The sequence below is a fragment of the Corvus brachyrhynchos genome, unplaced genomic scaffold (genome assembly GCF_000691975.1).
Source record: "Corvus brachyrhynchos isolate BGI_N302 unplaced genomic scaffold, ASM69197v1 scaffold10, whole genome shotgun sequence".
NCBI classification, from domain to species: domain Eukaryota; kingdom Metazoa; phylum Chordata; class Aves; order Passeriformes; family Corvidae; genus Corvus; species Corvus brachyrhynchos.
In genome coordinates, this window is record NW_008236180.1 from 6176686 (window position 1) to 6190896 (window position 14211).

Below are 14211 nucleotides of genomic sequence, written 5' to 3' on the forward strand. Positions count from 1 at the left end.
CCCTACACCATTGGGCTGCTGCTGGGAGTCAGAGCTGACATGCCAGGGAGGTCTCCAGCTCCTCTGATGCATGACAAATAAATGTGCTAATTGCATTAGCACTGGTTCCTGTCTTTCACTCTTGCTGTGCTGGTGATTGATGCAACTTTCCCCTTCATGTATGGTGCTCAGAAGTCCAGAGCTTAACAAAAATAACTGCACACCATTAAGATAGGCTGGATTAACAATTAATCAAGCAAAGAGAACAAACTGCCACGTGAAATGAGCTGGGAGAAAAACATTTTTTTTTTAAAAGGAAGTTAAGCAGCACGTTTTCTTTAAAGCCTGAAGAAGTCCAGCTTTGCTTTCAATATAGGATGTACCATTTGTATTTCATGACTTGCAATGCTCTTAATATCTGCATTTCTTTCCTGCATAGGAACTGCCTTGGCTCCCACCTGTTGAGCTATCCTTCATCATGTCAGATGGAGCAATTCAATAACTTTACAGTCAGAGGTCAGACTGTCTTTGAAAAAAAGTAATTCGGAGCTAAAATTAAAGTTATTATCTTCAAACTGAGGCAGCATTGGGCTCTCTCTTACAGCATTTCCAGCAGCGGAAATGGTTCCATTCAGAGATAAAGCAGAGAGCAAAGCTGGTATCTCCCCCCTCAGATCTGACTCTCCCCCTGCAAATTTTTAATTACATTTGATAGCTTTTGTTTGAAATCTCCAGGAGTAAGGGATTTCTCAGCAATGCACATCTATCTGCTTGTTGCACTCACTGAGCACATGTACCCATCAGCGCGTTACTGCCTGCACTCAAGGCAAAAACAATTCAACAAGCAAGACTGCAGGAATCTCATCAAACCTGTGGTGACATGCTCAAGTGTCACCCCTGTCCTGAGCCCAACACCAACACTAGGCTGAGCTATGGGAGGCAGGGCAGTGCTGGGCACGCTGGTGTGGTCACTGGTGTCCTGACTCACAGCATCTGGGGTTCCAGGAGGATGGCATCCTCTCTCCTGGCTCCTTTTTTTGGCCTGGCTTCAGTGAACATTTCTACTTTTTTTCCTTTAGAGCTCGTTTGCATTTATGTGAACAACTCTCATGTGCCAACCCCTCCATATCTTCCACAACACGTTGCTTCTCTGTGGTCAGTGCCAGCCATGGCTGAGGGAGAAGGGAGTCCGGAGTCAGAGGGTTGAATTTCAACTCAGCTCAATGGCAGCTCTTGTTAAAAAACATTCCTTGTTAAGAGACAATTCCTCATTAGAGACCATCCTCAGCAGAGAGAGCCAAGGAAGGAGGAACTCCAGGGGGGCAATCTGTCTGCTGGGAAACTAGCTGGGTCTCTAAGGCAGATCTATACTACATTTCCCTTCCTTAATTCATCTTCTCCCTTGTTCTCTTGTCCTACTTTTGGTATTCATGAAGCATTCTCAAGCTGGACAACACACTTTGTTCTGGAGTCATTCTTCAGTTGCTGAGATGGGGCTCATTTCTGCAAGGCACAGTCTGAGTCCATGTGGTGCTCCGTGGCTCAGACTGCCATCTGTGCCCACCTGTGACCAAGCCACCTCTGCCACCCCTATTTTGGTGGTAGAGTGATGGAGGGGATGAAAAGCAGATGCATGGGAGTGCTGTGTAACACTGGGTAAGAAACAAAAGTGATGGTTGAGCTCTGTCAGACACACACATCATTTTGAGCTGGAAAACACATCAGTGAAAGGTCAGTGAGCATCACCTGGGCCGCAGGACGCATGCCAGACATGGGACACGCACAAGGATTCAAATGGGAGCTGGTGGGTGGCTTAAGAGACAGTTAAGAAACATTTATAAAGTTATTTTGAAATATTTACATTTTCCCCAAGAGGGAGAACATGACAGGAGTGAAGAAGGAATAAAATCAAATGAAATACCTTGCAAAGGATTCTGAAAAATTAATACATGTAGCCAACTAATCTCTAGCTGATGCATCACTCTGCTGTACCAGCCAAGGAGCTGGCTCGATATTCTTTAACAAATATTGCTTAAAAGTATGACAATTATTGCTATCATATTCAGCAGCAGCTACCACAGGTCTCTGAGGTTTTCCTACTGACAGTTTCCAGTGTAAATGTAGCTGTTGGCATACAAATGATTTGGTATCATGATTATTGATTACACTGGAGGCTGGTGGTATCTGAAGGTAGTTAGTCAAAGTCAACACAGTGAATTGTGTTAAATATGAATATTACTTAGGCACTAATACTACTAATACAAATATACATTATCAATCAGTGACAGAGCCTTTAAGCAATAAGCATACAATGTCATGCCTAATTTGTGTGCTCTTAATTGTGATTAAAAGTTCAATTTAGAGCATTGTGCCACAAATGGCTGGCATTACTCAACATGGTTCAAAATACTGGAATTAGCTCTTGCATCCCTTAATTTGTAGTAAAATTGTTTTGTTCCTTTGCATTTAAAACAACTCTTTGTCAGTCTATAACCCACCTGCTCTGCTCCAGCCATTTCTGAGGGAGTATTCCATCAGCCTGATGCTGACAGTGCACACATATGTCTGTAACTGGATTAGAACTTGCTTCAAAGTTTCCCTATAATGCGTATTACTTGAGTATCATAAGCAATGATTACTTACTGACATATTTATGCCGATGTCTTTTGAAAACAGAGCTGGAAAAACATCTTGGAAAACTAATGTATCAATTTTCTATCCTTTGTACTTGCCAGGCCTAACTGCAGCTTAATATGAAACCGGTGTCTGGATCAGAAAAGACATTCAGAGCCACTAATTCTGTCAGCAGCACAAACGGGACTTGGGGAGCGCAGTTAAATAAGGCCAAGAGAACCCATGCATATTAAATGTCACTACCTGCTGAAACTTATTTGGCATGCAGTGAACATTTTAAGGGCTGACTGCAAGGGAAGATGCAGCACACACCTGCTGCAGTGAGATGGCAGAGAGATGTGGGGAATGTGTCCCATGGCTGTGTGTCCATCCCATGGCTGTGTGTCCTTTGGCTGCATGTCCCATGGCACTAATGATGCTGGGGTGGCTCCAGGGCATCACTCAATGCCCCCTGTGCAGCTCCACACCACAACATGGTGTTGGTTAAGTGGCTGCAGAGCCTGTTCCGCTTTTCTCTGCTTGTATTTTCAGCTGACTCTGCGTCTGGGATGCCTGCAAGGTCCCTGGAGAGTTTGTGCTCTGGTTTGGAGTGCAGACAAAAACAGATGAGGCCAAAATGCAGCTGAACTTGTGATCACTGGGAGTGCCAGCACACACAGCACCTGGGCAGGGGCTGTGAGTCCCAGAGGTGCATACATCTCTGCATACCTCAAGCTTGGAATGATCCTCCCTAAAAGTTCACGAATGATCACAAAAACAGGGGAAATTCTGCTGCAGAACTCCTGATCTAATTAGAAAAAATCTGTTTCACCTTAGGGAGCAAGGCAGGTTTCATCAGCAGAATGGCTTGCTGAATGCAGGGAGAGTTAAAACACTAGTATTTTAAAAATGGTAGTCCTGAAGCAATACAGATAATTATGCATAAGAAAATATGTGTTGAAAATGTGGGAGTTAATGAAACAGAACTCTTGATATGTAGCCTCACAAACACTTGCAAATTATTGTTCTTTCTTTTATAATTAGTTTTTAGATTACCTGGGAACAAAAGCAGCAAGGACAACACTCGACAGTGACAGAGATGCTTAAAAGATTTGGTTCTGTTTGGGCCTGCAGAAAACCTGAAGCTGCATAGGAGCAGCAAGGCTGCATCAGACACAGAACCCATGTCCTGCTGGGTCAGAGGGACCAGGGGTGCCTTGCAGCTCCACTGACATTCTCTACCCCAGCTGAAGAGCAAAGGTACTAATTCAAGCTAAAGGAAACTACAGCAGATGTCAAACCAGTTTAAAGGCAGCCAAGCTCTCCAGTTCAGATCCAAGCCTACACCTCAGTCACTGCTCTTCCAGCACTCACTTCAAACCTGGCTCCATGTTGCCTTTCCTATTGGTTAGGGACTGGGCTCTATGAAGTGGCATAAATTCATTGACTTCTTCAAACCTTCCACCAGCCAAGACTTTGGACTTTATCTTCTGTCTGGAAACTGGCGAATTTTTTTCCAGTTTCCATCATCGTTCATTCCTACTGTAAGCTTTTGCTCCACTGTTTGGGTCATTGCTTTGTGCATGGTGTACTTATAAATGCTTTGTAAAGGGTTAGTAAATGAACAACTGATGGTTCAAGAAACCATCAATCCATTGCTACTGAGGCTGAAAGATCTAAAGGTCATTTACAGCCACAACTTAAAATGTTCTCCATCACCTTCTACTGTTCTGCTAACAAAGATTTTTCTATCATTCAGTATTACTGTCTCTAAGGTCTCATAACATACTTATCAGTTATTCTCTCTGTAAAATACATCTTCCTGTAACCTTCAGAGGACGAATATGCTTATTTACATATGGATGCCACTAGTTCAAGCTTTCTGTGAGGAACAGAAAGGGCTAGAAATCCTGTGGTATGTATAAGGCAGACTCATCCCGTCACCTTTGACAAGACAAGAATTCAATTTACTGAATTCACCGTGACTGGTAGGTTCAGTTCATTTTTAAGGGGCACAGGGTTTGTTACGATGGAGGACAAAATCTGTTTCATCTCATGTTTTTGACTGAGAGTGTCTGATCGCAGACATCACAGCGGCTCCATCAAAAGTCTTAACTTTTTTATTATTGACTAGACTGTTATAATAACCTGGCACAGCTGAAACAATATCAACAGCGCTGAGATGACACACACTTTATCTCAAATATTTCCTCTCCAAAACAACCTCTCTTCATATTTTCCTAGGCACGACAAACAAAATAATTGTTCTTGTTCACAGAGGATAAAATAATTTTTCTTCAGATCTCCTTCTACCCAAGGGAAATCTCTTTTTCCACCCAACTAAAGAGGTAATCTATTTTCTTTATCCTTCCACCCCAGCCCAGAAGCTGTGTCAACATGGTTAACTGGATACCTGATAAAGCTGACAGAATGTGCATCTCCGACGGCGCAGTTCGGGATGAGGTGTCAGTGGAAGTGACCCGTGTGCTCCGCTGACATTGGAGCATCCCTGTGAAGGGCTATTACCACGCCAGGAGATGGGGCTAAGGCTGATAGCAATCCATGAAACAACCTTTCACAACCACTCCAGGAGACAACTAAAGCGCAGATGCAGAAAATGTTTGAAATTTTGCCGGGCTATTATGCAAGGGGCAACCGAGTTTTTTAGCAGCTTGTGGGACTGGATCTGCTGTGCAATTACATTGGGCAATAAAGAGGCTGGGATTTATATCAAAACATAGCAACCAATTACACTGTGAGCGTTCTGAAGGTAGAGCACTTTATGAACTAGGATAGCACGAGGCACCATCACTTTTGAGTGTAATTAATCTTAATTAATTCCCTGATATTTAATATTAGCCTATATGCGTATTTAAAAACCTATCTGACACACCCCCATCATACTGCCTGAACATCTCCTGGTGAATTAAAGTGAAAAATGACTATAGCAATTACTGCATGTTTAGATGCAGTAATGATTCTTAAATTAGTCATTTCCCAAGACATGCTAATGTAGTGACTGGCTTCTCATGGTTTTGGGTGGTTCAGTCTACCCATAAATTTGCATGGATTTAACAAGCAGTGTGAAGTTCCACCATTTTAAACAAATGACTCTAACTTTGTGTCTGAAAAAGACATCAGTTTATCTCCACTTTTATAGAATCACAGAATTGTTTAGGTTGGAAAGGCCCTCTCAGATCAAGTCCAACTGTTCCTCCAGCACTACCAAGCCCATCACTCAACCATGTCCCCAGGTGCCACATCTACATGGCTTTTAACTCTCTCCAGGGATGGTGACTTCACCACTTCCCTGGGCAGCCTGTGCCAGGGCTGGATAACCCTTTCGGTGATGAAACTTTTCCTGATCTCCAACCTAAACCTCTCCTGGCACAACTTGAGGCCATTTCCTCTTGTTCTGTCACTTCTTACCTGACAGAAGAGACCAACCCCTAGGTGGCTACAACCTCCTTCCAGGTAGTCACAGAGAGTCATGAGGTCTCCCCTGAGCCTCCTTTTCTCCAGGCTGAGCCCCCCAGCTCCTTCAGCTGCTCCTCATCAAACTCACTCTCTACCCTTTCCCAGCTCTGCTGCCCTTCCCTGGACATGCTCAATGTCCTTCTTATGGTCAGGGGGCCAAAACTGACCCCAGAATTTGAGGTGTGGCCTTACCAGTGCCCAGCACAGGGGGACAATCACTGCCCTGGTCCTGCTGGCCACACTATTGCTGACAGAGGCCAGGTGCCATTGTCCTTCCTGGCCACCTGGGCACACGCTGGCCCACGTTCAGCTGCCACCAACCAGCAGTTTGCACTGGTTTGGCTGATTTAGCTCGTCCCTTGTTGAACCCAGCAATTCTGCTTTGAGCTGGTGAGCCCAGCTAAAAGTCAAGATGTTTGATGCTCACATGGTAGGAAGCTCTTTCTTCCCTGTCCATCGGGCGTGTCACGTACATCCTGCCAGACACAGGGTCAATGTTGAAGACTTCCATGGGCGGCTGGTCAGCTCCCACTCCGGTGATGCTGTATCTGATATGGATCTCTTTGTCCTTATCGGAACGGATCTGGAGGAAATAACAGAGACAAGAATCCATAAGTTCTGGACAAAAGCCATAAGGATGTTTAAGCACCTTTAGAGATCTGAGCCTGAAGGCTGCAGAGGTGTAATACCACTGTCAATCCTGACAAGGGAGCTGAATGCCAAAGATTTGGCGAAAAGCCACGAAAAGTATATTCCACATAGTTTCAGCTGCTTTACTCTTCTTTAATTCCTGAGAAATCGTTGAAATTGTGACTTTTTGAGTGAGATGTGGAAGAGCCTAAAATGCACAAAACCCACTGTTTACATATTACTGAAACCCCAGTCTCCTCAAAGTGTTCAAATTTTTCAGCCATACCCAGAGTCTCCCGGCCATTAATCACTTCTGAAAACGCTGTCTGCAAGCTCCCACATCGTATTCTCAAACCTGGTGACTCTGCCCACAAATACTCCCATGAAATTCAACGAATGGGGCTGTTTGCTCCTCTCTGTCCAACCCTGCTGGCTTGACAAGGACGAGCTGGGAACGCCCAGTGGGATGTTACCATTTCACTTGATTATTTGTTGAGGAAAAGCATGTTTTGGACACTGTTTCTGAAAGCCTTTCCCTCCCTCACCTTGAGAACAACACTGCAAGCCGAGTACAGCACAGCGAGTTCCATGAACCTTGGCTACAGAGCCAAGGAAAGAAAGAAGGGAGGTTAATATGTTGTCCTAGCAACCCTGACTATCTCTTTAAACACAAATTTAATTTTCTGATCAAATGCTGAAAGAAGTTCTTGCAACAGCATGACTATTCCCAAAAGAAAGTGCAAGGTACAAATAAATTACCACCCCCTGCACCATCACAAAGTGTCTTGGCACTGTAAAAAGCGATGTGCATAAATTTTTCCCTAACAGGTCTATGAATACAACGAAGTAGTGGGAAGATAATAGAGCCCTCGTAGCTGAGCGCACGCTGGCAGCTCTGCTACGGCACCTGCACCCTTGGAGGGGCCTGAGCGAACTTAGTGGGGTGCTGTGTCCCCCAAACAGCCTCGATCTGGGGAGAGAAGGTCATTTCCCAAGGGAAGAGGAGGCTTTGTTTGTCAGGCAAAGGAACTGAGATGGGGCTGTGGGCTGCTCCACACTCCTCCCATGTGTGACCTACTGCTATTCCTTCCTCTCCTGACACAGGAGGCCGACAAGATGCTGAACGTGTCAGTGCAGGGCAATATCAGATCCCTGGCCCCCAGAATCTCCTTTGATAGCTTTGTCCAGATCTGCTCCTGCTAATGGCTAATCATGTCAGTTATTACAGACACCGCCAGGATTGATCCGTGTGGCACCTGCGCCACTGGAGCTGCAGGTCAGGGAATAGAGACAATTCCATTTGTCTTCTCTCCAAGGATTCACTGCTTGTTACGCTGTTAGTATTGAGGAAAACTGATTGGACTTACACTGGTATAGTCACTTAAAAGAGGGCCTGGGGACACTGAAAGTGCCCTCATACTGCACAGGCTGATTTTTCCAGGTTTATGTGGGGCTAGTGGGTATTTGGAAGAGAGACCCAAGTAGGCAGCCACGAATCAAACTTTCATTAGCAAATCTGGGGGTGAGGAAGGGTATATTAAAATCAAGCCTTGCTGCACAGCTGTGGTTTTGGTCACAGCAGCTGACCCACAAGATCAACAGTTGAAGACCACAGCCCCCCTTTTCAGAAGGTCAGCTCTGCCCTGCCAGAGGGAAGGGCTGGAAATGGAGCTGGTGGCAACGTCTGTGCAAATGCACAGCTCAAGTCAGGGAGTTCAAGCTCCAACTCACTGCATCCACACCTGGAGCCAGGCTTAAGGTAAATGAAAACAGGAAGACACTGCTGGACCTCCAGCTTTGAGCCAGAGTGGGGATCCCATCTTACAAATTAAAGACACACAGTTGTGTGTCTTTATCAGTGTGTGTCTGCACAGCTCCAAACAACCTGTAATGTAAATTTTCCCTTAACAAAGGTGGGAAAACCCCATAGCAACCCAATCAAGGCATCTGCACTTCTCCCCAGCCCCAGCCTGGCTCAGCTATGGCTGTGCTTGAGCACAAACACCAAAAAGCTCAGCAGTCACTCCAGGGAACCAAAATGGGAGCAGTTTTAACCCGAATCACAGAAGGGGAGAGCCTGTTAGTGGACATTTTTCTGCTCTATTTCCTGTTGCATATAGTACCCAGATCCCATTGTGATAGAAGCATTAGAAATGCATAGAGGGAGACAGAAACAGGGAAAAGGAGCCTGGATTTAAATATTCAGTGCTAAAGGCACTATATTTTATTTTTGGGAAACACAGATAAACAGAAGCTCTCGAAGAAAGCTATGTACAGTTTAATAAAGTGCACGCTATAGGATGTCCTTGCAGCACTTTTATTAGCATTAATAGGGTCTAAGCTGTCTGTATGTAAATCCTTGCAGATGTAGGAGATGAAATATATCATAAGACCCACACGACTTACCCAATTATACTGGGAGAAATCCATGACCTAATTATACCGCACTGAGCAAAACAAAGATGGGGGAAATATATTGCAAAGATTCAGCAATGACTCGTTACTTGCTGTTAATTGCAATCATAGCACAAGGGTTTGCCTGCTACCTGTACTTAAATCCATCTCCAGGAAAAATACAAGGGTGTGAAGTGTTCAGAAAAAAATCATGTAAGAAGTAGCACTTGTCACAGAAAGTTGCAAAGACCACTGACAATGAACCATAGTACATTTTACTACCAGGGAGATACTTATCACACACATGTTTTTTATATTGGAACATACAATTTTAGCACTCTTAATGAGATTAAAAAAAAAAAAAAAGATTTTTCAGTAATCCTGTAATATTTTGACCAAAGGTTTCATTTGCCTAATTCCCAGGGTGCAATTTATTAAATCTTGTTGAGAAGAGCATTATCTGAACACAATGCAAGGTTTACTTCTTTTGTTGAAACTGTTCCTGGAGCAGTTTATCATAGTAATAATAATAATAATAATAATAATAGTAATAATAATCCCCTCTCTATTTCCAAGGAGCTCAATAGATCAGGAGTAAAAATTACTGGTTGGGGGAATTTACTGGTTCAGAAGGGAGTTATACTTTTTCCTTCATTTAGCCTGGGAAGTGAGAAGATGGTAACAGATCCATATGATAATCTTCTGACTGGAGAACATACACATGAATTTTCCTTTCATTTATCTCTCCTTTTATAATGCAGTCAAGAGGTATGCAGGGCTCTGGGTTACAGAACAGATGGCACAGGGATGGTTTTCCTTAGCTGCATTTATACATTTTTTACTTGGAGAACTCTTGGAGCTTTGAGCTTCTCCAGTGCCTGGCATGATTCAACTCTGCATATGATGATGTGAGCAGGATGAATGATGATGGCTGATGACTGTCATAAAAGGAATTTGCTTGCAAAGCAGCTTTTATGCTCTAAAAAACCCCTCTGGGATGGAGCTTGGAGTGGATTGATACACTGGTGAGGGAAAACGTCCCAGATCAAAATGCAATTTATGTTGGAAGACGCAATCCCTTGTTCCTATCCTACCTCACGAACACAGGTAGCATTTTCCATGCAGGAACCCTCACCAACTCTGACAGATACAAATGGACCATCTGGAAACTGTGGGATCAGCCACCAAAGCCCCAGAGGGGACCTGCAGCAGAGCCAGGCACCGCACTGCCATTGCCATCTCTCTGCTTGGCTGTGGCCAGCAAGGACAGGATGGCCTTGCAGCCCAGCAGAGAGTGGTTGGAGCTCAAATCATTGAGGCATCATCCAAAACCCAGCAATGGTTACAACTCAGAACCAGAACATCAGGACTCTGACTCAGCCCTTGTTTCTATAAAGCAATCCCAGAAAGAGGAGAAACGGTGCATTTTCACAGATGGGTATTTTCCACTGCAGGTTCTGATCTAATAACTAAAATGTTTGAAAATGATTTGCAACTCTTGAGATAATACAGGGCTAAGCCCTTCCAAGCTGGCCTTCTCCTCTGCAGCAATGTCTCATTTAGACAGAAGAGCAGTGTTTGTGGCACAGGATTGCATCCTGCTTTTGCAGATAACATCTGATGGTTCGTGCATCTCCATCAGGATTTACTAAAGGGTAGCTAAACCATTCCCACAAGCTTTACTGGTGAACAGAATTTCAGGTGATGAGCTCCTCTAAGCTACCAGATTTGAGCACTGTTCTTCTCCTGTTCATCCACACCTGTGTGCTCTCAGCATTGCCCTTCTTGCTGCAGGGGTTTGAATTCACAAGCCCTCTCTCTCATCCTGGCAGTGGCAGGAACCACCAGAGATCCCTGCAATGCTCCAAAGCCAGGAGCAGGGGTGGTACAGAGTATGGAAAGCTGTGTGGTCAGCAGATTGGAGGGCACCAGTGAGACTATAAATTATACAGTTCTTGGAGCACGACATTGCCAGAAAAAAGTGTTGCAATGGAGACTGTTTAGAGAGCAGTAAAGAAAATGCCTGGAGGCCCAGGAAATGGGGTGTGTAAGGAAAAGGTGAATGAACAAGGACAACTGAGCCTAGAGAAGAGATGTGACCTTAACAACAGTACCTAATAACCTATACTGGGAGAATTTCACAAGGTGTCCATGGTCTGGGTCCTGCCCTTCCTTGCACTGTGCCTAGGAATGTATCTGGAGAAAGCAGAGCGGGACATTTATTCTCTGTTACATTTTCCTTCCACAGAACGAACCAGAAAATAAATTTCATTCGAAGTTCTTTGTCTTGCTCTACAACATATGGAGTAAAAAATGCCCTTCAAAAACCACTTAGTTTCCCAAATCTCCCATAGAATACTAGGCAACATTTGCACTAACATGACCTGGGGATACTTAGACTTGATTTTTTTTGTTTTATAAAACCCATTATAATTATTAATGAACACATAAAATAATGTAAATGATAAGCAGTAAGTGTCTTTTATTATTAAGCTCTTAGCTATTTTGCCCATTAAGAAAACCAAATTAAAATAATTGAAGATTATAATCTGTCATGCATTCAAAATGCTCCATAGAAATTCAGACAGGCAAACATATTCAAAGCCTTTAAAAGAGCACACTTAAGAGTCAGTCTAAGCATTCCAGGATTGGCTCATTAATTTTAGTGGAAATATTTAAATTCAACTACTCTTACTGCTTATTGAAATCTTTGCTAAGGACTTACTTATTTATTTTTAACTAAATTTGCAATATGTTTAGGACTCATTTGTATAAAAGTTCTTAACTCTTATTTCACAGTTGTTTTAGAAGCCAGTAAAGAGACACATCTCTAGCCTTGTATTTCCAAACAAATTACTGTATGTTGCTGAAAGAATCACATATGGTTTCAATAAAAAGATGCAAAAGTGAAGCAGAGAAAAATGAAGATAGATTTGGAGACCCAACCAGGTGAAGGTAACATTTATTAACTTCTGTCTCCTTTTATCACACTTTCCAATGATCACAAGGTATGTCCTAGATGGAAATGAAAAAAAAAAAAAATAAAAAAAATCCAAACCAGAAGATCCTCTAAAACATTTCTGGTCTTCAGAGAAAACAGTCTCTTCTGTGCCTTGCAAAGAGGATGCTTGGACAAGGCAGGGGCAGTTTGTATAAACCAAGCATTTTCACTAACTGCAGCCCTGGGTTTAACAGCAGCTTGCTCTGAAGCTTTCATCCACCCCTGGACAAAATGACCATCGTCTGAGCCAAGTGTCCATGGTGGTGGTGTTTGCAAACAAGGTTAAGTAGGGAAATACCTCTACTGACAAAGAAAGAAGGGATGGAATCGCCCATTTGTATGTGGGGATTTCTTTCTTTCCTCAGCTGGGACTGGTTTCATCTCACAGATGATTTTTTAAAGGCTTTGCATCTTGTCTCAGATAAACAGAAGAGAAGCAAGGGTGAAATCCATCCTCCTGAAGGCTTAAGTATACATCACATTTCCTGGAAGAAGTGGTTTTCTCTTTCCACCAAGAGAAGGAGAGAACCAAGGACTACACCTAGACTAGAGATCAAATTTTCCCATGGTTAAGATTCACTGCTGGGAGCTGAAGTTTCTTCCTCTTTAAAATACCACTCCAAAGCCAAACTATGAAACATTCCCTTTGCCCCAGTGGCTGGATCTCTCCCAAGTCAGGTTAGATCTTCCTGTGCTCCAGCTGAAATCTGTGCAAAGTGATTTCTAGCGTATTTATTTTGACGATAAGACAGAACACAAGTCGTGCTCCAGAGAGATTAAAGCTGTCATTTTAAGCCATTAATGTAACTGATGATGCAGCCTGCATGAAAGAAACGAAGCTATGAGATGTCTGAACCCAAAAGAGAAGAACCTCTCCTGTGTGCCCGGCTTGTTGTGTGGTACCTGCAGAGGAGCCCGTTCCCATCCAGCCATTCCCATCCAGCGCTCCTGCTCCTTACCACGAGGATTTGCTTCCTCTGCACGCACCCTGCGAGCGCTTGGCTAAGGTGCTGCACCAAATGTTCTGCTGCTGACAGCTTCCAGCATTTCACAGGTCATTTGGCTTCCACACGGCTCCCTCTGTCCAAGGGCTCCTCTCCAACCCTGTGGCTCCCTTCAGGCCAATTACATCCATGTGGACACACTCCTCTGAAGCCTCCCTATGCCCACGGGTAGCTTTGATAGTTTTCACTCCTTCTCTTGCTTCCAAGTGTTTTGAATTGTTTACCAGGATTTTTCTCCTCTACCTGGATGAAAATGTAACACTGAGCAGATGGAGAACAGCATATAAATCAGGCTCAATAAGGAGCTGGTAATGCAGTGGGAGAGAATTTCTGCCTGCAACTCTGGCCAGTAACTGTGTAACCCCACACATAAGCACAGGATGAAATTGAACTTGTCAGACTCACGGTCTAATTCAAAACTATCATTATTCTGCTTGGGATAAAAGTGAAATAACAATCCTTTTGCCTAGGAAGCCAAATTTTGTACATGATGAGATGACACACTACAAGCACAGAGTACCTGGTGTGCAGCAGTACATCCAGACCAAGGATCTGCTGCACCTTAACTCTGCTTTCCAACCTGCTGAAACTGCAAAGAATTTTTGTTTTAGCTTGAGTTGTCCTGACACGACAAGACTGAGGTCTGCAGGGCTCATGGGGCCAGTCTGCTCTTGTGTTACTCTGCAGCTGGTCAAAGTTTCTGCGTGGTGACTTGAGACTGCCAGCAGCTCCTGTCAGGTCTGTCTTTACCAGTGGAAAACTCAGTAAACTGCAATTTTTTTGCATGGTCTTTGTGATTAAGTAATTTTCATTACTCGCTATTATGAAGGTCAAGAAGCCAAGGTGCCCGTATCAGGAACTGGCCAATGTGGATCTTCCACATCTCATGGTAATTGATATGGCACAGTCATTTCTCAAGCAATACGTGCCCTTTTTCGGGCCTTTTGCAGCCTGAAAACTCCACTGTGGAAATGCCTCAGACTGTAGCAAGGCAAGAGAGAGGGAGGACAGCAGCTCTGATGGGAAGATTACAGAACATCTCCACGTGACCAACATCTTACCACTGCCAGAACCTTGATAGCAGAAGCAACAAAACTAATTTTAACTACTCTT

At 43.8% G+C, this 14211-nt stretch overlaps 1 protein-coding gene across 2 annotated transcripts in view; it reads right to left on the reverse strand.

Moving 5' to 3' along the window:
- The window catches only part of CDH4 (cadherin 4), a 424478-nt gene that overhangs the window by 93655 nt on the left and 316612 nt on the right, over window positions 1-14211 (reverse strand). Inside the window, exons 1-2 of one of the 2 annotated variants that reach the window (XM_017734483.1) lie at window positions 6986-7063; window positions 6497-6652 (exon numbers count right to left, since the gene is read on the reverse strand). In XM_017734483.1, coding sequence (XP_017589972.1) covers window positions 6497-6652; window positions 6986-7003 — 174 coding nt within the window. In that variant the 5' untranslated portion in view covers window positions 7004-7063. Of the gene's footprint in view, window positions 1-6496; window positions 6653-6985; window positions 7064-14211 lie in introns of those variants that run through there. The other variant, XM_017734475.1, reaches the window with a different exon arrangement.